The following is a 25990-nucleotide window of genomic DNA, read 5'->3' as shown; positions in this document are numbered from 1 at the left end:
TACACATTCAAGCACAGATTTGGATTCTTCAAATTATCTATTAGATACAAATGGAACATGCACCCCTTCCAATTTGAAAATATTGACTTGGTTCCAATATGGAAGCTTTAAAAATGGCCGTGGTGTTGGACATTACCCCTCACTGTTTTGCCCCCTTCACCTTGGCAACATGCCACACACAGGATAGTGTTCCAAATCCCAACTACTATTTACTATTGATTCAGGTGTCTTCATACTTTTAAACCACCCTGTACATACAGGGAGTGCAGAATTATTAGGCAAATGAGTATTTTGACCACATCATCCTCTTTAAGCATGTTGTCTTACTCCAAGCTGTATAGGCTTGAAAGCCTACTACCAATTAAGCATATTAGGTGATGTGCATCTCTGTAATGAGAAGGGGTGTGGTCTAATGACATCAATACCCTATATCAGGTGTGCATAATTATTAGGCAACTTCCTTTCCTTTGGCAAAATGGGTCAAAAGAAGGACTTGACAGGCTCAGAAAAGTCAAAAATAGTGAGATATCTTGCAGAGGGATGCAGCACTCTTAAAATTGCAAAGCTTCTGAAGCGTGATCATCGAACAATCAAGCGTTTCATTCAAAATAGTCAACAGGGTCGCAAGAAGCGTGTGGAAAAACCAAGGCACAAAATAACTGCCCATGAACTGAGAAAAGTCAAGCGTGCAGCTGCCAAGATGCCACTTGCCACCAGTTTGGCCATATTTCAGAGCTGCAACATCACTGGAGTGCCCAAAAGCACAAGGTGTGCAATACTCAGAGACATGGCCAAGGTAAGAAAGGCTGAAAGACGACCACCACTGAACAAGACACACAAGCTGAAACGTCAAGACTGGGCCAAGAAATATCTCAAGACTGATTTTTCAAAGGTTTTATGGACTGATGAAATGAGTGAGTCTTGATGGGCCAGATGGATGGGCCCGTGGCTGGATTGGTAAAGGGCAGAGAGCTCCAGTCCGACTCAGACGCCAGCAAGGTGGAGGTGGAGTACTGGTTTGGGCTGGTATCATCAAAGGTGAGCTTGTGGGGCCTTTTCGGGTTGAGGATGGAGTCAAGCTCAACTCCCAGTCCTACTGCCAGTTTCTGGAAGACACCTTCTTCAAGCAGTGGTACAGGAAGAAGTCTGCATCCTTCAAGAAAAACATGATTTTCATGCAGGACAATGCTCCATCACACGCGTCCAAGTACTCCACAGCGTGGCTGGCAAGAAAGGGTTTAAAAGAAGAAAATCTAATGACATGGCCTCCTTGTTCACCTGATCTGAACCCCATTGAGAACCTGTGGTCCATCATCAAATGTGAGATTTACAAGGAGGGAAAACAGTACACCTCTCTGAACAGTGTCTGGGAGGCTGTGGTTGCTGCTGCACGCAATGTTGATGGTGAACAGATCAAAACACTGACAGAATCCATGGATGGCAGGCTTTTGAGTGTCCTTGCAAAGAAAGGTGGCTATATTGGTCACTGATTTGTTTTTGTTTTGTTTTTGAATGTCAGAAATGTATATTTGTGAATGTTGAGATGTTATATTGGTTTCACTGGTAAAAAATAAATAATTGAAATGGGTATATATTTGTTTTTTGTTAAGTTGCCTAATAATTATGCACAGTAATAGTCACCTGCACACACAGATATCCCCCTAAAATAGCTAAAACTAAAAACAAACTAAAAACTACTTCCAAAAATATTCAGCTTTGATATTAATGAGTTTTTTTGGGTTCATTGAGAACATGGTTGTTGTTCAATAATAAAATGAATCCTCAAAAATACAACTTGCCTAATAATTCTGCACTCCCTGTACATTCAATTTCAGGCAGAACATTGTATAATATATACTATGTCCGAAGTGTTGCAATTGATATAAGTTTTAATAGGGAAGGTGGCAGTGGGATCAGCATTATGGAATGTTTTTGTTACCAGCACATGATTGCATGTTTTGCATGGATGGCTTCCACATTGCGTGAAGCCCGTGTGTTTAATCCATGTGCTCCAGGCTGGCTTGGGTTTAGTTGTAAAAAAATGAAGGAGAGAGGCCATTAGCTAAAGTCGGCGGTCGTCTGGACACTACCCTGCACCCATTTTTGAGGATATTGTGTATAATATAATTGTGTGTATGAGATGGTGTCTATTTGCCCGTAAAATATTATTACCCATAATTTATTTGCAATAAGTTTCAGTTAGGATTAGTTGGTCCGGAAAACCTGTAATCTTAAGATCCAAAAAGCTGATCTGGTATAAATCAAAAGTACAGGTAAAACGCAATTCATAAGGATTGTTATTTCGATAAGTCTGGTATGACAGACACATCACCGCTCCAAATAAGGAGCAAATCGTCGATGTACAGTGTCTGCCATACCAATATATCTGCTGAGAGAAGAAAGGATTGTCATCACAATAGCTATACCGTTCCGCCCAGTACGACATTGTAAGGTTAGCAAGAGAATGTGAGAATGCACTCATTGACACAGCCTTAATCTGTACATAAAATTGAGAATCATTTTTCTTTTAATTTTAATTTTGATTCTCAATTTTTGTGTCAATCGGTGCTAAGTTCTCACCTTCTCTTGCTAACTTTACAATGTTGTACTGGGAGGAACGGTATATCTATTGTGATGACAATCCTTTCTCTCAGCAGATATATTGGTATGCAAATAAATCACGGGTAATAATATTTTACGGGCAAATAGTCACCATCCCAAACACACAATTAAGGCGATTCCAGTTGGGGAATTTATCCGAACCCGTCGAGACCGCAGTACAGATGCTGTGTTATGCTGTTTCAAAGAGAGATCCAAATTATAAGAGAACGTTTGTCCAACAGAGGCAATCCCTCATCTACTAATGTTTCTAACGCAGCCAGACATTTTATACAAACACACAATCGCAGTGTCAGCTGCTTTTGTGTGTTTGCAATAGAGAAGGAGACAGTTCCCCCTAGGGGTGGACTGGAGACCAAAAAAAAGACCATTCTCCGGAGAGAAGCCTTTTCGATTTTTAGATTGAATACGAGGTATGATACATATTCATGTTTTTTATCTGGCATTGATTTTCTTATGTATCATATAACAGGTTGATGACAACTAAGAACGGTTTGTTTGAAATGCGTCAACTGCACCACATGGTGAAAGGATGAGCCCCTGTGTGTTATGCTGTTACGGTAAATAAAGAAAAAGAAACAACACAACCTTATTTAAAGTGCTGAAACTTCTCTTTTTATTCACACATGATTTTGTCTGTAACTAGGTTGTGCAGGGCAGGGATGGCTAGCTTGGAAAAGTAGTGGCGGCAGGGAACTACATACTGTGGGACAGCCACTGTCATAAGGTTTTAAAAGTCTCTGTCTCCACCAGACGGAATGACAGCATTTCAAAGGCCAGGAATTTTGAAATGCTGGCATTCATGGCCAGGGATCGCGGGTGAGTAGGGGGGTACTTCCTCTTTCTCTCCAGTGTTTGGCGGATGGACAACTAAACGCATCCATGGGACAGTGTGGACATGCTGGGTGACGGTGGTGGAGGTGGTGGTGTTGCTGCCACATCCTCTGTTTGCAGTGTGGCAGGTGGCACTGTCACTCCAGAGGGGGAGAAAGAGGCCGAGACCGCAGCAGAAGAGGGAGTAAGAGGAGCCTGAGATCTTTTATGGTTTTTCAGGTGTGTACTCCACTGCAGCTCATGCTTTGCATTTAGATGCCTGGTCATGCAGGTGGTGCTCAGATTTAGAACATTTATGCCTCGTTTCAGGCTCTGATTGCACAGTGTGCAAAACCACTCGCGTCTAGTCGTCATCACATTGTCTGAAAAACTGCCACGCTAGGGAACTTCTTGGAGCTGGTCCCTGAGTGCGGTGGGCAGTAGCAGGCATACTGGCTAGGGGATGGCCACTCTGTTTTTGCATCCTGCTCCATCTTTTGCTGTGCGGCTGGGGCTGTGTGACCACCACCTCTTCCTCAGAACTGCACACGTCAGTCGCATGACCTTGATTCCATGTGGGGTCTAGGACCTCATCATCCTCCACATCATCTTTCACCCTCTCCTCACCCCTGTGCTCCTTGCCGGTCTGCACAGCAGTTGGCACCTGTGTTTCATCATCATCAGAGACATGCTGCGTTTGTCCTCCCATGTCCACATACTGAAACATAAGTGGTTGGGCATAACAGCACTCAATCTCTTCCACTTCTGGGGCAGGGCTAGGTGGATGGCCCGCGGAAACCCCGCCAGCAGAGTCAACAAGAAGCATAAAAGACTGCTGCATGACTTGGGGCTAAGACTGCTTGACTGATTTGCAAGGGGATGAGATAAAAAGCAGATGCCCATGGGCTGCAGGTGCCAACTCTGCGGTTTCAGCAGGGGACCGGGTGGGAGACAATGTGAAGGAACTGGAGGAACTGTTAGCCATCCAATCTACTACTGCCTCTACTTGTTCTGGCTTCACCATTTGTACACTGGTATTCGGGCCTACAAAATGACGCTGAACATCATGTCGCCTACGTGCACCTGAGAAAGATGTTTAATTTGGGTCTGTAGCTGCAACAGGAGCTCCAGAAGCACCAGCAGCACCATGACCAGGGCCACGTCCCTTATTTGATGCTCTCCTCATTCTTTGCGGTCACCAACTGAACTAACAGACTGATTAACTATATTAATTTCCCTGTCACATATGCAGCACAGGTGTACCTCCCACCAAAAATGGGAATATGTCGCCCACTAAACTAACAGACAGATTAACTATATTAATGTTCCTGTTACATATGCAGTGCACGTGTATCTCACACCAAAAATGGATATATGTCACCAGCCGAACTAACAGTCAGATTAACTATATTAATTTCCCTATCAAGTATAAAGTACACATGTATCTTACACCAAAAATGGGTATATGTCACCCACCGAAATAACAGACCGATTAACTGTTATATTTTTTTGTCAGGGGTACAAAATGGTGCATTGCACCCACAAAAAGCACTGTAAGTCACCCACAGAATTAACAACCAGATTAATTATTATATTTCTGTGTCAGGGGTACAAAGATGGTGCATTGCACCCGCAAAAAGTCATTATAGGTCACCCACAGAATTAAATGCCAGATGTATTATTATATTTCTGTGTCAGGGGTGCTAAGCTGGTGTATTGCACCCACAAAAAATCATTATAGGTCACCCACAAAACAAATAGCCAGTTTCCTAACACTCTCCCTCGCTTCAGCTGCCTGCTTCCTGTCCCTGCACTACTCATAGCTGATGGGCGGTGTTACACATGATCCAGCTTGTATAGAGGTTGGGTTACATGATGCACCGGCCAATCACAGCCATGCCATTACTAGGTTATGCTGTCTTCTAAGTGCCCACAGCTTAAAAGATTGTTGATTGGCTGCCCTGCAAAAGCTTTATTAAATGCCCGAACACCAAACTTGTACCCAAACTTTTCTGGCAAAGTTGGTGTCCAGGTACTCGAACTCGCAAAGTTCAGTACGGACCCAAACTTTACAGTTTGGGTTCACTCAACACTAGTCATGACCTGTTAAACAGTGATCCACTGGGTCACTGCATTAATTACATTACATGGTTTAGTATCATTAGCAAAAATAGACATTTTAATGTGCCACCAACTTACAAGATTGTTAATAAATATATTGAAGATAATAGGGCCCAATACTGACCCCTGTGGTACCCCACTAAAGATGGTGACCCAATTTGAGTGTATACTATTAATACCCATCATCTCTTTTCTATAACTTATCCAGTTACTTATTATGTACCAACCTTTTATGTGGCACAGTATAAAATGTTTTGGGAAAGTAAACATATATTACATCCATTGACTCCCCAGTCCAGTCTAGAACTTACTTCCTCAAAGAAACTTATTAGATTAATTTGACAGAACCAATCCATCTGTGTTTATATGGTGTTATATATTTATTTTCATTGAGATACCCTAGGATAGCATCTCTTGAAAAACCTTCAAACATTTAGCATGGTTAGCACAGTGGCTCAGTGGTTAGCACTGGCACCTTGCGGTGATGTGGTCCTAGATTTGAATCTAACCAAGGAACATCTACATGGATTTTGTATGTTCTCCTTTGGGTACTCTGGTTTCTTCCCACATGCCAAAGACATACGGATGTAGCAGGGTTAACACACATGCTTTATGAGACATGTTATCTAAACTAAATAGAACTAATTGTGTTAAGCAATTGCTTTTCAATAGCTTTTGTTTCAAGATAACATGATGAGTTAGGAAATTTGAGTTAAGAGTGTGTGTGTTACCCCTGCTACATCTGTACGTAAAGACATACATATGTAAAGTGCTATGGAATATGTCAGCATTATATAAGTGAGTAAAATAACTAAACAGTTTACCCACTACAGATGTTGACTTACCAGACTGTAGTTTCCAGGGTCATTTTTTTAAATCTTGGCACCACATTTGCTAAGCGCCAATCCCATGGATCAAACGATCATTATAAATATCTTTAAATATCAGAAATATGGGGTCTGTCTGTTATATTACATAATTATTCTAGAATACAGGGGTGTATGCCATCTGGTCTCGGCGATTTGTCTATTTTAATCTTTTTGACGGGCGCTGCACTTCCGCTTGTGTCAGATATATTTAATGGGAAGTTTACTTTGACTCTCTGCATTTCAGTTTCCTAAGTGAATACAATGGATACAAATGTAATTTAACAAATTAGCCTTCTCCTCTTTGCTCTCTCCCTCATCACTACTTGTAGGGCCAACACTTTGACATTTAACTTTTAGACTATATAATTGAAGAATATTTTCGAGGCTCTGTCTTGGCTGCTTTTATCTGTGTTTTTTACATATTTTTTTTCTCTTATAGTTTTTTACTGCTTCTTCACTACCTTCCTGATTTAGTAATTTAAATACTTTATTTTTGTTATTTATTGGCCCCTTTAGATTTCTGTTTTTCCACATTGCTTCTTCTTGCTTTTCTTTTATTCATTTATTTATAAGGTAAGAAAATGTAGGATGCTTTTAAAACTATCCATTTTATTCTTACTTTGGAGGACATTGTCCCTGTTAGTGATGCTAATGGCCTCTGTAAGCTGATCAAATTTTGCCTTCCTGCAGTTTAACATTTTTGTACCTTTCAGACAAAACACCTTAATAAATGGCAATTACAAGTTTATTATATTACTATTATTATATATCACTATTGTCCAGGTGTCCCCCAACCTGCACATCTGTTAGTCTGTCATGTCCATTGGTTAATACTAAACACAGTATGGCAGTCTTTCTAGTCAGATACTGTATCAGTTAAGTAAGGTAATTGTCTTTATTTATTGCCAAGAACAAGTTTGCTTTATAAGATCCACAGGTTTCAGTTTCAATTCTAGTCTATATCTGGGTAGTTGAAGTCCCCCATAATGATGTTCTCATTATGATTTGCCGCCTCATCTATTTCCTTAATAGATTTTCTGTGGTTTACAACAAACCCCTATCAGTATTTTATAATTGGTTTTCCCACCATATATTCCTACCCACAGTGACTCTACATGTTTATTTCTCTGACTTGTCTTCCCAGACTATGGGCTTTACACAGGACTTTACATAAAGATGAGCCTCTCCCCCTCTATGTTTTTTTTACGATCCTTTCTAAACAAACTGTACGCCTGTATGTTAATGTTAATCATAGCTATCATCCAGCCATGTGTCAGTTATTACCACTATGTCATAGTCCCCCTCAAACACTAATCCTTCCAGTTCACCAGTTTTATTGGTCAGGATTCTAGCATTAGAATACATACAATTACCCTACATCTTTCCTTATGAAATGTTCTAGTCAATCCCTCCATTCCACTACACCTCCATTCCATGGTCACCATCTGCATTATTTTCCCATCCTATAATGTAATTACCCTCAGTCCTTAATAGCTTATTCCCCAAAACAGTTGCACCTTCTCAATTAAGGTGCAGCCCTCCTTACTATAGAGCCTGTAACTGACATAGAAGTTGCCCCAGTTCTCCAAGAATCCAAACCCCTCTTTCCTACACCAGTTCTTGAGCCACATGTTTACCTCCTTAACCTTTGCCTCTGGTGTGACTCCTGGTACTTGGCAGTATTTCAGAAAATACTATATGTGAGGTCCTTGCACTTAGTAAGTGACCTAAGTCATCAAAATAATTTTTAAAGGACCTTCCATCTACCTCTCAGTTTGTTATTGGTTCCAATTTGGACCATGACTGTTGGGTCTTCTTAAGCCCCTCTCAGTAATCTATCAACCCGATCCACAGTATGTTGAACTTGAGCATTAGGAAGATAACAGAATATTCAAAGATCCTGGTCTTTCTAAAAGATCACCCTTTCTTACCCCTAGTGATTAAACTTCCTACTACCAGCACCTGTTTGGAATGCCCTGAATTCCTAGTCCACTTCATGCTGGAACTGATATTCCACTGACTGGTAGTGGATGTATCTTGCAGCAGTTGTACTACCCCTGAACTAACATCCCCTCATCTACCAACTTAGAAAAACTTATAAGGGTATTTCAAATCAGGACTAACCTCTCTGGCACTCTTCCCTCTAGCCTGCTTTCAAACTGTTACCCAGCTAGCTGTCTCACTTTGTGCACCTTCATACAACAGTTAAGCACCCCCTCAAAACAAACACAAACACACACACACACACACACACACACACACCACACACAAATATCCTAGTGAGTTTCTGCTCAGCAAACTCATTTACTCCTTTAGGCAACTCAGTGTGGCAGTTCCCTCATTTAGATCTAGAATTCAGGCTTCCAAATATGTACACATTTTGCACAGGAATATGCACTCCCAAACAGTTGCAGACATAGCACGAGGTATGCACTGCACTGCATAGTTAATCATGGAACACATATTTGCTAATGGGGATTACATAAAAAAAAAAAAAAATTAAGTCACACACTTATGACAAAACACACTTTAGATTAAAACACACTTGTCACCTCCCACGCTCGCTTTTGAGTTTGCTTACAAAGCTGTAAAAGAGTCTGCAGACCTTTTCCTTTAGATTCTTTTGCCAAACTCTTACCTAAGCTCAAGTTGTTGGAGTATGTGCTACTGTAGTTAATATTATATTTTTTTTATGAACATACTTTGCATACGATAGAGATACCAATGAATATTATAACTTTTTTATTTTTGAATTTGGAGCTAGCGTATTAAATACCTCTGTTTTATAATTTTAGTCTTTCGCGTTTGCGATTTTGTCATAATTTTTAATGACTTGATTTTTCTGTAGCATTATTATTATTTATTATTAAAGCGCCATTCATTTCTTTGTGCTGTACATATGAAAAGGGGTATACATACATAATACAGATGTAGTAGTTTTGTAGTACCAGATGATATTTTTGCCTGTGACAAATGACCTGTCAACAATAAGCTAATTTGAATGGTGGACATATTCTAGATAAATGCAGGAAGCACTATGATTTGCTTTAGGTTTACAAATAGGATATATTCATTTTTTTTTACATTTTAAGCAAAAAACTTGACTTGAGGTCTGAATTGTAAGGGTTTCGTCAGTGCATGGTTAATTTTAGAAATGTGCTAGAATCAGCACATTAGGAAGTTGACTGTAGTGCTGGTTCTAGTGCATTTCTAAAGGTTACTGAAACTGTCTAAGACATTTAAAGAATCTAATCTCTAAGGCTAAGGGTAAAGCATGTACTTACAACAATATTGTTCTAAAATGCTTTTTTACTAGTGCATGGCATACTTTGTTCCATTGTTGCCATTAGTGTATCCAAAATATTTTCTTAATGCCCTCTGCATGACACATATAATAACATTAGCCTTCAAGCGGTTGTTTCATCTTAGACATTGGTGACATATCACTAGGATATGCCACCAATATCAGATAAGTGTGCATCCCACACCTATCTACAGAATGGGACCCTTGAAGTGAGAAGAGAGCACCAACACATGTGTGGCCATCCTACATTCATTTCTGTTAGACTACCGAAAATAGCCAACCATGGGAACATTGACCTTGCTTTCATTGTGTGCTCTCCATTCCTTTATACGAGACTTCTGAAAATAGCTGAGCATGCTGGCTTGGCTATATCTGGGACAATCATTGAAATAAATAGAGAGCACACCACACATGTGAGTTTTGCTTTCCTTAACTTTCGGAGGATTACTCTCAAGATTGCTGTGGGCCTCTTAGGTGGAAAGTACACCTATTTGACTTTGATGGTATCTCATAGTAAGTCTTTGATGAGAAAAACTGTTTAAAGTGACATTTTTTTTTATTATTTTTTTTAACACGTTAAAAGCCTGTATGTGATTATTCTGTGCCATCTGTTTAAAAAAAGAAAACAAAAACAAATGTGAATGGTTTTCTGGATATTACTTTTGAAGTACTTGAATCATCTTTCATCCTGTCTCGGATCTTTAACTTCCTCTTTTTTTGAAAACAGTCTCCCTTAACTTACTCAGTCAGGTCATCACTGCGACCAGAGAGAGCCTACCTGAAGTGACTCAGTTAGAGCATCACATATTACACTAATCAATGGGCATCTTTATCGAGCTGTCACACTGCTATCCCAATTCTACATCTACTATTAATAATGAGTATTACTTCCCAGGTAACATCTTGCCCTCACAGCTGCAGTAAACTGATAGTGGGTCACCTACTGTACGTACATAGATTTATCTCCGTGTGCAGACTGTTACAAAAGGACAATATTTTGTATTCCATTTTCAGTGGCAATAGTACTGCCGTAATGAAAAGGAAAAACTGGCAAAAATTCTTAAAAAAATAATATTTTTATGGATATTGATTTTAAAAACATACTCTTTTCTGATGGAAGTGAATGTTCCTCTAAACAGGAGTGGCTCCTGGTACTGATAGTATTTAGTAAAATACTGTATTTGAGGTCCCATAGTGTGCAATATGAGTTACTCAAACAGTTTTATAAAGACAAAGGTGCTTCTGGTACTTTAGGACAACACTACCATTGTTTCTGTGCAATTGCCGCACACTGTTCAATTAGACCTTGTTATTTGGAATGTAACAAGTCTAGTAAAGCGTACAATATAAAATCGCACAAGAGCAATTAGCATTTTCAGAATTATGTTACGGAAGGTTCCAAGTATATAAATGATGAAGTGAACTGCAACAAAGCCAACATCCTGCACATTCTACAATGTAATCTCTAGTGAAACCTTAGCATCACTGCTAATTAAAGCTGTAGAAGAAACAGGTCATTGGTAGTTGGCGAATTCTCGTTGCAGAATGCACATAAATGTCCATGTTATTTTACTATAACTCACTTATATAGCGCTGACATATTCCTCAGCACTTCTCAATAGGGGTGGGTGCTCTGTATATTATTAGGCAGGGACTACTAGCCCCCACCACATGGAAGGCCCCGCCCCCTATGTCCACTCTGCACAAAACACAGATTGTAGACAGTTTTTATTCATGGTTAATGCTTTGAGGCGGCCTGCCCACTTCTCCCTACGGCTCCGAGTAACAAGTCAACCTGACTGCCTCCCCCCCGGCCCGCCCACTTCACCCTACGGTTTAGAGTAACAAGTCAACTCGACTGCCGAACCACCAACCCAGCCCCTGCCTCTCCCGCCCTGCTCCTTGGTTCACGCGCCCGCTCCATGTCTGACCTCCAGCTGTGGGCGCGCACCCGGCATTGTACCTGCGCTTACGTGCTGTCCACCATCTGACAATCAGCCAGTGAATGCACCCCTCCCCGATACTGTCTACTGAGAAAGGTATCTAAGCCTAGCATGTGTGATACTTCTGAGATGTTTATCCAGTACTATCATTTATGTAACAGTTTTCTAAGTCATCTAAGTTTTTTATGTGTGTTATTATCTGTGAAGCATTTGTATCTAAGATTATCATCTGATACTGATTTCATAAGTGATACTGTCTCTGGGCCACTGTATCTAAGCCTATCATGTGTTATACTTTCTGCTCAGCTGCTGTATCTAAGTTTTTCATGTGTCTACTGAGATGTGTATCTAATTTTTTTATGTGTGATTCTGTCATCTGTAAGGTGTAGCCATGTCTATCACTTTCTTCTGTGGAGTATCCAGGGGCATTGCTAGGGTCTGAAAACATCTGGGGCACAAGCCATACCCCCTCCCCATGAAGCCACACCCCCTTGGGCCTTCACAGTAGTTATTAACCCCTTTCAGCAGTCCCCCCCTTCACAGTTGTTATGTCACAGATGGTTTTGCAGAAAACTAGAAGACAACAAATGAAGATCCAACTGACTTGATCCCAAACTAAGGAACATAAAGGTGAGCCCTGTAAAAGCCCTAGCTCTCTCCTTGACTTCTCAGCCCATGCAAAGATCTCTATGATAGATAATTGCATGCCCTCATGACTCGACTGTATGACACCTGAACACCCTATAATAGTGAGGGGACACGACCACCGGCTCCCTACACTTAATACGGAGGGAGTCAGGGTCACCTAGGATCAAGCCAACAGGGAAACACAAATAAAGGAACAGACTTATCTGTAGAAGCATCAGTTGGAGCATCCAGCATGCACACAATCCAGGAAGTTGTATAAACCGCAAAGTGATGCAGTATGGGAGGGGATTTAAAGGGAAGCAATCAGTGCAACTAGATGACAGCTGAGAGAGGGAAACGAGATGGCAAAACAAAAGCAAAACAAAAGAACCTCAAGCAAGAGGTTCTGAACAACTTCTGTCAGAGCTTCTCATATATCTGGCGGTGACATGTTATTAACCCTTTTCAGCAGTCTTCCCTTCACAGTAGTTATTAACCCCTTTCAGCAGTCTCATTACTATCTTGACTTACACACTCAGCTCCAGTAACAGGCAGTGCGGGCGGCGCTCACTCACTGACGTCATGCGCCTGCGCCGCCTAGTGGGAGGAGCAGGCACGTGACGTCAGTGTGCGAGTGCCGCCCGCACTGCATGTTTCCGGAGCTGAGTGTGTAAGATAGTAATGAGATCATGAGCACTGTTTTAGAGTTCAGTTACTGCATGATACGGATTAGGATGGCGGGGCTGCGCAGCGCAGTGCAGGAGAGTCAGAGCGGCCAGCCCTGCCAGCCAGGGGCATAGCTAGAACTGACTGGGCCCCACAGCAACATTTTGTATGGGGCCCCCCTCCATGACTATCCTGGCATCCTATATGTACATATGTAAGGGAGAGTTCACATCAAATTTTTGCCATCTGTTTGTTGTTTACATTGGAAAATGGGATACAAAAGCTGAGCACACTACGTCTGTTAAAAAAAAAAAAAAAATTATACATTAACGTATCATGTTTTTAGATGGTGTCAGTCTGAGTCACCTGTTAACATATACATTTTATGTATACATTTCCAGGGGTCAGCAACCTTCGAAACTCCAGCTGTTGTGAAACCACAATTCCCAGCATGTTCCATTAATTTTTATGGGAATTTTAAGAAGAGCAGAGCAATAATGCATGCTGGGAGTTGTAGTTTCACAACAGCTGAAGTGCCGTAGGTTGCCTACCGCTGCATTAGACGAATGGCAAAACGTGATGTGAAACTGGCCTTAGTGTGCCATGATAGTGGCAAGTGGCAAGCACTAGAGACAGAGAAGGGAGGCTGCAATGTACAGGGCACAGTATAGTATAAGCAGTGATGGGCAAACTGCGGCTCTCCAGCTGTTGTAAAACTACAAATCCCATCATGCCCTGCTGTAGGCTGATAGATGTAGGCAGACTGAGCATACTGGGAGTTGTAGTTTTACAACAGCTGGAGAGCCACAGTTTGCCCATCCCCGGTATAGGGGGTACAGTACAGGGCAAGGGGGGGGGGGGGACGCACAGTGCAACATAGGCGGTGCAATGCAGCATAGTGGGCACACTAAAGGGCAGGGGGGACAGTACAGCATAGCGGGCACAATACAGGGCAGGGGGCACACACAGTGCAGCATATGGGGCACAGTGCATTATAGGGGGTACAGTATAAGGCAGGGGGCACACAGTGCAGCATAGGGGGCACAGTGCGTTATAGGGGGTACCGTGCAGGGCAGGAGGCACACACACAGTGCAGCATAGTGCAGGGGGCAGAATACAGCATGGGGGGCACAGAACAGGGCAGGGGGTATACACAGTGCAGCATGGGGGTACAGTACAGGGCAGGAGGCACACACAGTGCAGCATACGGGGTACAGTACAGGGCAGGGGGCAGAATACAACCAAAACATGCACCTCAGTTAAAGTATCACCAATGCCTCTGGTCTATCAATGTGCCTATAGAGACCAGTGGTTTATTGTTACTTTTCCCCTACTATACTGCATAGGGACAGTCCTAAATACAAGGAACGCTGTCCCCCATATCTACATCAGTGCTGGAAATGCTCCATTCACATGTCCTACCTCAGGAGATGATAGTTCCTAGTGGGCAAAAGGACCTTTCATGATGTCAGGAGCACATGATCAGTCACGTGAGTGGGCGGAGTCAGGCTTCGGGCTGTGCAGGAGATTGTATGGAAATGACTGCGCTGGCATGAAAAACTGCATTAGATAATCAAGATGTCAGGCTGCCGGATGTCGGGCCCCTTGTCAGCCCAGGTTCCGAAGCAGCCGCTTCCCTGGTAATTACGCCACTGCTGCCAGCAAAATATTTGGGGCATTGGTCAAAACAACCAGGGCTCAAGTCCCAAATGTTTTGACCTAACGACGCCCCTGGGAGTATCTAAGTCTATCATGTGTGAAACTTTCTTCTGAGAGGTGTATCTAAGTCTATCATATGTGATCATTTCTTCTGTGAGGTGTATCTAAGCCTCTCATGTGCCCAGAATACTGTATAGCATTACATATGGCTATATTTTATTTGATACTTTTGTGCTGATTCTTTTATTTTCTCTATATTAAGGGACACTATTGTCACCAGAACCACAACAGCTAAACATAGTAGTTCTGGTGTCTATAGCATGTCTCTGCAAGCTTTTTAATGTAAACACATTATATTACTACCAAGGAACACCTCTAGTGTCACTCATCAGATGGCCACTAGAGGTGCTTCCTAGTCCAGTGTTGCACAACCTGCAACACTGGCATTCATGCTAAACACTCCTTATAGAAGTGCATTGATTTGATGGAAAAGAGGGCTCAGCCCACAGATACAGAGGGTACACAATGCCACACAGACACAAACAACCGTTCGTTGCCAGCAGTTACGTTTACTGAACAAACTTAATGAACAACTAGCTGAGCATATATAAAACAGATTGAAAGCAGAGCATGAATACACAGTAAAGATAATGCTGCCTAACTCTAAACCAGTTATTGCAAAATGTTCCCCAAAGTCCATAAAGCAGCGTAGCTGCGACTGAATGTTCCTGAGCGATCTTCTCGTTGGGGTACACCCTAAGTATTGTGCAATACTATTTGTAATCCAAAGGAAAGTGGAGTATGTCTCTTCTGGAGCGAACCATACTGATAATTTCAGTGTGGTGAGCCATGATGACATGGCACCTAACATTACAGTTAATATGTTGATTATATTATTTACTTACCTATGTGAAGAATGGGTTAACCCAGATGCTGTGGGTGCTTGCGCTGATATCTTCAAATTTGATTGGAGATCACTTTAACTGCCAGTTTGAGAACCTATAAAAGAACAGAAAATAACGATTTTGGCTCATTCACGTAAGTATTTTTCAAGAGACAGACCTGCGTTCATCTGTGTCATGGAAGATCTGTTGAAACAACTTATTTTCAGAGCAGAAAGCCAAAGGGGAGAAGAATGGCTGAGGAAGTGCTTACAGCAAGGACCGGACCAGCAAGAAGAGCTTCTTTTATCTTCTAATCCCGTCTGCTGCGCAGTACCTGGCGCGAGCGCCGAACTGATCGATCCTCCCTGCGATAATTTTGTGCGCATGCGCGAAAAACCTGAGACCCGCTCGCCGATTAAAAAACGTCAGCGGAGAGACAAGAGGGCATATTCCCCTTCACAATATGCGCCTCCTTCTAAGACCAAGAAAACCAACTTATCTTCAAGCCGAGCCAGCAGGAAAATTCAACGGCGTCATTTTCAACAGCATTCAACTGTCACTCAGGAGCCATCACCTGCTTCAACAGTTGATCATCCTCCTACATCATCTGCTTCTGGTGAGCTGAATTATAACTTTTTAAGTGACTGCAAACCGCAGGGCACTATTAATCAAGAGATTAATTCACTTGACATTGATTCTTCTAAATTGAAGATTCAGTTGTTTGATGAATTTTTACTTTACCTATCTAAAAAGGATGAATCACCAAAAAATGTTTGGTCTGGATTAGCAGATGTCAGTCAAGTTAATACCCTTAATAGTCTGACTGCTGCTAATTCAACCATTCAACCGTTCACTAATGTACCTAAAATGTCCAATATTAACCCTGAAATGGCAGTAATTCCTGAGCTTGAATTTAACTCAGGTATAAAAGAGACATCTGTTAAAGAAGTTCTGGCGTGTCAAATTTCTCCATTAGGGTTTCATTTACCCTTGAGCGTGAAAGAAAAAATTTGGAGAAAAGAATATGTTGAAATTTTTTCTCTTCTTCCTTCATCTAGTGAGAATTTAAAAAGTGAATTATTGAAAGACAAAAAATCAGATTCTGAAGAAAAGAGAAAATTACACCAGAAATCCTTTTTTAACTGGCTGCAAGCATTTAATATATACGCAGCAGTTTTGGGTGAAAAATTTCCTAGTCTTTGTACTGGTTTATTTTACCATGTAGATACTATTTTGGAGGCATATAGAAATTTTGGCGGAATGGGTTGGTGTCTGTATGACGAATCCTTTCGTCAGAAACTTGCAGTATATCCGAATCTAAATTGGGGTAGTAAAGATGTCGGGCTTTGGTTGAATTTAATGCTCCCTAACAAAAACAATCTTTTTCGTCAACCCAATTTCATTAACGTCAAAAAAGGTATCTGTTTCGCATTTAACGAGTCGCATTGCAGATGGCAACATAATTGCAAATACCGACACGAGTGTTCTTTCTGTGCCGGTTCTCATTCAGCCTCAAAATGTTTTAAAAAACAAGGTATTCACTTCCCAATTTCTAACAAGGAAATTCAATCGTTTAAACAAGGTGACTCCGCTGAATTTGCCAAGAATAATTCAGTGGCTAGGTCATTACCCAAACATTCAGATGGCTAATTTATTAATTGACAGTTTTACCAATGGGTTTTTCATACCTGAATTTGTGGGTCCAGGTTGCATTCTAGTTGAAAATGCGTTATCTGTAAAACAAAATATTGACATTGTTAAAGAAAAAATTGAATCTGAAATTTTGGCAGGTAGGATTGCTGGTCCCTTTGATTCTCCCCCCTTCTTGAATTTTCGTATATCTCCTTTAGCTTTAGTTCCTAAAAAAGAACCAAATTCTTTTCGTCTTATTCACAATTTATCTTATCCTAAATTCAGTTCCTTAAACGATGAGATGGAAAAAAATAAAGCCAGTGTGAAATACTCCTCATTTGATCAAGCTTTGTCTTTTTTACAAAAAGCAGGCCGCAATTCTCTTCTTGCCAAAGCTGACATTAAATCTGCTTTCAGACTACTACCTATAAACCCCATCGGTTATAATTCTTTGGGTTTTTATTTTCTCGATAAATTCTTTTATGATATGGCCCTTCCCATGGGATTCACCCTATCTTGCTTTTATTTTGAGGCGTTTTCAACTTTTCTACACTGGGTTATGGATATTCACTCAGGTAGTGGATTTTTACTACATTATCTCGATGACTTTTTATTTATAGGTCGTGAAGATTCGGATGATTGTATGAATCTTCTGAATAGATTCATTGGTATAGCTAAATATTTCTGCATTCCATTAGCTGTAGATAAAACTGTCTATCCTACTACGAATCTCAAGTTTTTGGGCATAGATATAAATACAGTAACAATGGAATTTAGCATACCAATGGAAAAAATCCAGAATACTGTTCAACAATTAACTCGCATATCCGGAAAAGAAAAAATTACGCTTAAACAACTTCAGTCTCTTTTAGGTTCTCTTAATTTTATTTCTCGTGTGATTCCCATGGGAAGGGTCTTTTCTAAAAGATTGTATGCTGCCACATCAGGTAAGTCCTCACCTCGATCCCATATTCGCATCACCAAACAACTAAAGGATGACATTTCAGTTTGGTTGCAATTTTTATGTGAATTTAACGGTCACACCATTTGGCAGGAAGAGTTTGTTGGCTCAGACACCTTGTCTCTTTATACAGATGCGTCTGGTGCTATTGGATATGGTGCTTATTTTGACAACTTTTGGTCTGCCGAACGTTGGCCTTTAAATTGGATTACTAATAACAAGTACTCAAAAAATTTGGTTTTTCTAGAATTATTTCCAGTTCTAGTTTCTCTAACAATTTGGTCCTCAGTGTTTCAGAATAAGAGAATTCTGCTAAGGTCGGACAATATGGGAGTAGTTTTTTCCATAAACTGTTTAACTTCAAAGTCTCCGTTAGTTTCTTCATTATTGCGTAAGATAGTTTTTCAATGTCTAAAATTTAACATTTGGATAAAAGCTAGATTTATTTCTGGGAAAACTAATTATATTGCTGATTATTTGTCCCGACAGCGCTTCAAGGAATTCTTCTTAATGACACCTCGAGCTTCCCGAATGGGAATTCCTTGTCCAACTCATCTTTGGGAGATATCAGAGGATTAACTAATGAACTTATTTTTGGTTCATTAGCCAAGAATACATGGGCAGCATATTCTGCCGCATGGTTGGATTGGAAGCTTTTCTGCATATCTCAAAAAATTTCTTACATTGATTTTAATTTAGGGAATTTTATCAAATTTATTATATATCTTTACAACAACGGTTTACAAGCCGATTCTATTTCTAAAAAATTATCGGGCATTTCTTTTTTCTTTAAATTAAAAGGCGAAAGCTCTATTCTGAATAATTTTATCATTAAACAAATGATTAAAGGTATCAAAAGAAAGTCAGTCCCCAATGTTAAGACCAGCCCTTTATCTATTGAATTGTTACAAAAGGTCATATGTAATTTAGTATTAGTTTGTTCTTCGGAATATGAAACCAATTTATTTTCTGCAGCATTTTCTATAGCTTTCTTTGCTGCTCTAAGATTAAGCGAGATTGCTGCAGACAATAAAATCTCAAATCCCCCATTATTGATGACAGACATAATTTTGAATAGTGATATTCTAAAGATTTATATCAAAAAATCCAAGACTGACCAATTTAGTAAAGGAGTTTGGTTGTGTTTGAGGAGTTATCCGATTAAATCTATTTGTCCAGTTGATAATATTACTAGATGGTTTCAGGTAAGGAAACCTGACTCCAATGCTTTATTTAACCACACTGATGGTTCCCATTTGTCTAAATTTCAATTCAATTTTGTATTTCATAAATGTCTCAATGATTTAGGTTACGTAAATTATAAACTTTCAGCACATTCATTTCGTATAGGTGCTGCAACCTTTGCAGAGCAATTGGGTTTAGATAGTTCTGTAATTAAACGTATTGGTAGATGGAGGTCCAATTGCTATAAATGTTATATTCGGCCTAACCTTGTTGTTTATTGATTTTAGGACCTTCAAAAGTTGTATGGATTTTTGGGGATGAACTGATTCAATTGGCTGAGAGAAGATCTGCTTTTAGACATTCTACTGTTAATTTAGGTTATTCAGCAGAATTTTCCATAAACTGGTTTTCCTTTGCTGACCTTAAAATTTCTGATATCTTCAAGAATGTCAGCCTTATATATTCAAAAATGTCGAAACCTGACCTGTTTATTTTACATATTGGCTCGTTTGATTTGGGAAAAATCAAAACGCATTTGTTAATTTATGAATTAAAAGAATTGTTATGTAAAATATGCTACTTACTTGATGGTGTTGTACTCGTATTTTCTGACATCATCCCAAAATTTTCTTGGTTCAATTCTGAGTTATCCTTTCTGGAAACAATTAGGAAAAGAATTAATAAAAAAATGGAGATTTATTTGAAGGAAATTGGTCATGGCAATTACAGACATGTTGAATTAGAAGGATTCGTTAGAGGACTTTACCAAGAAAAGGATGATCAGCTTTCTGATATTGGATGTGATATATTCATTTCAGATTTGCAGAACATAATTGATAATGGTTTTTATTAAAGGCTTGCAATGTTTATTGGGCCACTTGTTTTTATGTGGCGTTGTGGGGTTAAGTCACTCTCTGAGTGGACTGAGTGTTATATGGTTTATTGGTTTAAATATTTACTTATTTATATTTGAGAATAAATTGGATTAACCAGATTATAATTAATTGGTTAAGTAATAAGCATTGCGGCCTTTAATTACCCAACTAAATAAATAAAGATATTTGCTTAAATTCTATTTTGAGTGATGATTTATTCTATTTTGTGAATTGGAGCGTATGACATCATGGAGCGAACCATACTGATAATTTCAGTGTGGTGAGCCATGATGACATGGCACCTAACATTACAGTTAATATGTTGATTATATTATTTACTTACCTATGTGAAGAATGGGTTAACCCAGATGCTGTGGGTGCTTGCGCTGATATCTTCAAATTTGATTGGAGATCACTTTAACTGCCAGTTTGAGAACCTATAAAAGAACAGAAAATAACGATTTTGGCTCATTCACGTAAGTATTTTTCAAGTTCCCTCCCTCCCTTCCCTATTTATTTTGTCGCTTTGCTTATTGACGGGGGTTAAGTCACTCTCTGAGTGGACTGAGTGTTATATGGTTTATTGGTTTAAATATTTACTTATTTATATTTGAGAATAAATTGGATTAACCAGATTATAATTAATTGGTTAAGTAATAAGCATTGCGGCCTTTAATTACCCAACTAAATAAATAAAGATATTTGCTTAAATTCTATTTTGAGTGATGATTTATTCTATTTTGTGAATTGGAGCGTATGACATCATAGCTTTCTGGTATATCCAAAATGTCACTGGTAACGTGTGCTACGTATGTGACGTTGCAAAACCACATTTACAGTTCTTGGCAGTCTCTTGTTGCTTTTTCCCGATCCACTGGTCCACTCCAGAACTGGACCGTATAGCCACATGTTTCCTGAATCCGTGGCAGTGAATCTTCCCTAGCTGCCGTTGCCAGGCCCCACTGTGAGCTGTAAATCCTCTACCAGGCTCTCTAGAGGTTTCCACCTGACGTCCTCAGCATTCACTAGGCAGACTCTGTCTGGTCACTTCCTGCTCTAACCTGGAACTTCTCCCCTTTCCAGGGAAACTGTGATGCAGCAAGTGATATTCTAAGTGCAGCCTCAAACCTGCATTTACAGTTCACTATCACCCTTCTGCAGAGCCGGACTGGGGATAAAAACCAGCCCTGGAAAAAGTTGCATACCAGCCCCTAAGCTTTGCGTCATTATTTACTTGTTTATAAAAGGGAAAAGCATTTTTTTTTAAACACGTGTGTAAACACGAATATGAACTTTGCCCCACAATAGCTCTTTTGTAGAACTCCCATTGTTCATATTATCACCGTAGACCAACTTTTCCCTACCAGGGTGCCTCCAGCTGTTGCAAAACTACAACTCTCAGCATGCCCAGACAGCGTTTGGCTCTCAGGGCATGTTGGGAAATGTAGTTTTGCAACAGCTGGAGGCATCCTGGTAGGGAAACACTACAGTAGACCATCCAATTGGGTCAGAACTAAGAATAATCAAAGAACTTTACTTTAAAGTAGAGGTGGGACGAATCAAATTTTTTTCGAATCCGAAAAGGTTCTCGAATCTTTCGAATCTCGAATCCTACGAATCCTGTACACAAAGTGATCCAAACTCAATATTCTTTTAATATAAAAAAATAAAGAGTCCTTTTTTAGCAAAGTATTTGGATTTGGATTAAAAAAAAAATGGAATGGAATGGAAATACAGGGTAATACAGCGCACATACCTCTTACAACCAGTGACGTCTTTTTGACGTAGATGTTCTCTTTCCTCAGCTTCTCCTTTCAGACCTTCAGATCAGAACACCAGTTTTCAGGCATTTTTCGTCTCTGCAGTTTGACAAAAAAAAATAAAAAAATCTTACTTTACTACTTTTCCATCATTCTCGTATCTTTTGGACAAATCATCCTACCACAATACTGTGCCGCTGTGCTCCCCAATATAATACTGCAGAAACAGATAAACCCCCTGATAATACTAGTACCACACAGAGCCCCCGTCATATAAAATACCCCTTCTTTCTGCCCTCAGTAGATGCCCCCATAGTGTCCCCCAATAATGTGCCAGTAAAAAGGGAACCCATAATGTCCCCCAATAATGTCCCAGTAAGTGTCCCCATAGATGCCCCCCCATGTGCCAGCATCAAGTGCCTCTCTCCTCCCCCCACATGTCCCAGTATCATAGTGCCATCTTGACTCCCCCAATGTGCCAGTATCATAGTGCCATCTCCCCCCCAATATGCCAGTATCAAGTGCCTCTCTCCTCCCCCCACATGTCCCAGTATCATAGTGCCATCTCGCCCCCCCCAAAGTGCCAGTATCATAGTGCCATCTTGACTCCCCCAAAGTGCCAGTATCATAGTGCCATCTTCCCCCCATGTGCTAGTATCAAGTGCCTCTCTCCTTCCCACCCCCCATGTGCCGTATCATAGTGCCAACCCCCCCAATGTGCCAGTATCAAGTGTCTCTCTCCTGTCCCCATGTCCCAGTATCATAGTGCCATCTCGCCCGCTCAAAAGTGTCAGTATCGAGTGTCTCTCTCCTTCCCCCCATGTGCCAGTATCATAGTGCCATCTCCCGCCTAATGTGCCAGTATCATAGTGCCATCTCCCCCAATGTGCCAGTATCAAGTGCCTCTCTCCTTCCCCCCATGTGCCAGTATCATAGTGCCATCTCCCCCCCAATGTGCCAGCATTAAGTGCCTCTCTACTTCCCGCCCCCCCACATGTGCCAGTATCATAGTGCCATCTCTCCCCAATGTGCCAGTATCAAGTGCCTCTGTCCTTGCCGCCCCCCCACATGTGCCAGTATCATAGTGCCACCCCCCTACCAATGTGACAGTATCAAGTGCCTCTCTCCTTTCCTTTCCACCCACCCCCCCTGTGCCGGTATCATAGTGCCAAACCCCCCCCATGTGCCAGTATCAAGTGCCTCCCCCCAAAAAAAACACTTATACTTATCTCCATGTCAGCGATGCGATGCAGGCGCTGTATGTCCATATATGGAGTCAGAGCTTGTGTATTCTAATTAAACCTGTATTTCTGAAAAGTTTCTGCTGGGACTCGAACTCACACCCTTCTGTATCAGAGGCAAGGCACTTAACCACACAGCTATAAGAGCTGCATCGCCACTGACTGAAAAAATATGAGACTTCTACTGTAGACTTGTTTATAGCTTTGATAGCCAGTGTACAGCCATACACATGACAGCTGCCCCAGCGCATTTAGCTCTGCTATATCTCTATATATGATAGCTGCCCCAGCACACCCAGCACTGCTACATCTATACACATGACAGCTGCCCCAGGACACTCAGCTCTGCTATATATCTATATATCTATCTACTGTATAGTAATACTTAGAGATATATAGATATAGTAGAGCTGAGTGAGCAGGGGCAGCTGTCATGTGTATAGATGTAGAAGAGCTGGGTGTGCTGGGGCAGGTGTCATATATAGAGAAATAGTAGAGCTGAGTGTGCTGGGACAGCTGTCATGTGTATTAGATGTAACAGAGCTGGGTGTGCTGAGGCAGCTATCATATATAGAGATATAGCAGAGCTGAATGTGCTGGGACAGCTGTCATATAGAGATATAGCAGAGCGGAGTGTGCTGGGGGCAGCTGTCATATAGAAATATAGCAGTGCTGGGTGTGTTGGGGCAGCTGTCATGTGTATAGATGTACACTGGCTATAACAGCTCTAACAGAGTCTACAGTAGAAGTCTCATATTTTTTCAGTCAGTGGCTATGCCGCTCTTATAGCTGTGTGGGTAAGTGCTTTGCCTCTGATATAGAAGTTTGTGGGTTTGAATCCCAGCAGACACATCTCTCCTGCACAGGCAATGCATCTGTATTGCTGTCCTGACTATACCTGGGATTTGTTGGATTTGATCTTGTAAATGAGAAGTGTGCAAGTTGTGACACAGTAGTAAGGGTGCTGCTGTCCTGCATGTTGTTATAGTGTCTGGTGTTTGTGGCAGTTGCTACACCAGCCAAAGAGCCTTCTCAACTGGCCGTGTGGCAGTCAAGGCTACCGGCCTAACAGGATTTTTCCCGGTAGGCCAGTCCAGCCTTGCCCTTCTGAGGGTCCTACTAAGCCCCTAAGATAGCATTATTTGAACTTTGAAAGATAAAAAGGAATATAACTTTTCTTTACTAAACAGCTTCAGTTAGACTTTATCTTATTCTTTGTCACTATCTACTGACCAAGCAAATTATAGCAGGCAAAATACAAATTATATTCAACAGCATTAATGAGCTCCACACCATTACAGATTCAAAGCATCTCTATGAAGCATCTCTATAATATACTCACACACTGCTCATTCCTGTGCATTGTATACGAGGTGTGTGGATTTTTTTTGTGTGTGTGTGTTGTGGTGGAGGGCGTGATTGCATGCTAGGGCTTGGGAAGGCGGGATCCAGGGGGCCCAAGTAAATTCTTGCCCCAGGGTCTAATCAATATTAAAGACGACCCTGATTGTAGTCCACGTCCTTGGAGAAATAACTGAGATACGGTACAAGCACTCACATCCTCAACTCTTTAACCACTTCAGCCCCGCTAGCTGAAACCCCCTTCATGACCAGAGCACTTTTTACACTTCGGCACTACACTCCTTTCACCGTTTATCGCTCGGTCATGCAACTTACCACCCAAATGAATTTGACCTCCTTTTCTTCTCACTAATAGAGCTTTCATTTGGTGGTATTTTATTGCTGCTGACATTTTTACTTTTTTTGTTATTAATCAAGATGTAACGATTTTTTTGCAAAAAAATGACATTTTTCACTTTCAGCTGTAAAATGTTGCAAAAAAAACGACATCCATATATAAATTTTTTGCCAAATTTATTGTTCTACATGTCTTTGATAAAAAAAATATGTTTGGGCAAAAAAAAAATGGTTTGGGTAAAAGTTATAGCATTTACAAACTATGGTACAAAAATGTGAATTTCCGCTTTTTGAAACAGCTCTGACTTTCTGAGCACCTGTCATGTTTCCTGAGGTTCTACAATGCCCAAACAGTAGAAAACCCCCACAAATGACCCCATTTCGGAAAGTAGACACCCTAAGGTATTCGCTGATGGGCATAGTGAGTTCATAGAACTTTTTATTTTTTGTCACAAGTTAGCGGAAAATGATGATGATTTTATTTATTTATTTTTTTCTTACAAAGTCTCATATTCCACTAACTTGCGACAAAAAATAAAAAATTCTAGGAACTCGCCATGCCCCTCACGGAATACCTTGGGGTGTCTTCTTTCCAAAATGGGGTCACTTGTGGCGTAGTTATACTGCCCTGGCAATTTAGGGGCCCAAATGTGTGAGAAGAACTTTGCAATCAAAATGTGTAAAAAATGACCGGTGAAATCCAAAAGGTGCACTTTGGAATATGTGCCCCTTTGCCCACCTTGGCATCAAAAAAGTGTCACACATCTGGTATCGCCGTACTCAGGAGAAGTTGGGGAATGTGTTTTGGGGTGTCATTTTACATATACCCATGCTGGATGAGAGAAATATCTTGGCAAAAGACAACTTTTCCCATTTTTTTATACAAAGTTGGCATTTGACCAAGATATTTTTCTCACCCAGCATGGGTATATGTAAAATGACACCCCAAAACACATTCCCCAACTTCTCCTGAGTACGGCGATACCAGATGTGTGACACTTTTTTGCAGCCTAGATGCGCAAAGGGGCCCAAATTCCTTTTAGAAGGGCATTTTTAGACATTTGGATCCCAGACTTCTTCTCACACTTTCGGGCCCCTAAAAAGCCAGGGCAGTATAAATACCCCACATGTGA

The 25990-nt window shown here is 40.8% G+C and overlaps 1 protein-coding gene and 1 long non-coding RNA gene across 3 annotated transcripts; one reads left to right on the top strand and one right to left on the bottom strand.

Annotated features, from left to right (window-relative positions):
- Window positions 1–15451: 15451 nt before the first annotated feature.
- On the bottom strand, window positions 15452–20560 carry LOC122926930. Its single transcript, XR_006387734.1, has 4 exons — window positions 20502–20560; window positions 19868–19938; window positions 17194–17238; window positions 15452–15620 (listed from the first exon to the last, which is right to left on the bottom strand). It is a non-coding gene; the product is annotated as an uncharacterized LOC122926930 (long non-coding RNA).
- On the top strand, window positions 15778–20307 carry LOC122926929. 2 transcript variants are annotated; one of them, XM_044278452.1, is made up of 2 exons: window positions 15778–16121; window positions 19571–20307. In XM_044278452.1, the coding sequence occupies exons 1-2, from the start codon at window positions 15890–15892 to the stop codon at window positions 20134–20136; spliced, it is 798 nt and encodes a 265-aa protein (XP_044134387.1). In that variant the 5' UTR covers window positions 15778–15889; the 3' UTR covers window positions 20137–20307. The 2 variants fall into 2 exon arrangements, with proteins under 2 accessions (XP_044134387.1, XP_044134386.1); XM_044278451.1 differs by having other exon boundaries at window positions 15778–18084.
- Window positions 20561–25990: the final 5430 nt, after the last annotated feature.

Source organism: Bufo gargarizans, chromosome 2 (genome assembly GCF_014858855.1).
Source record: "Bufo gargarizans isolate SCDJY-AF-19 chromosome 2, ASM1485885v1, whole genome shotgun sequence".
In the NCBI taxonomy this organism is placed as follows: domain Eukaryota; kingdom Metazoa; phylum Chordata; class Amphibia; order Anura; family Bufonidae; genus Bufo; species Bufo gargarizans.
This window is presented reverse-complemented; position numbering and strand designations above follow the sequence as displayed.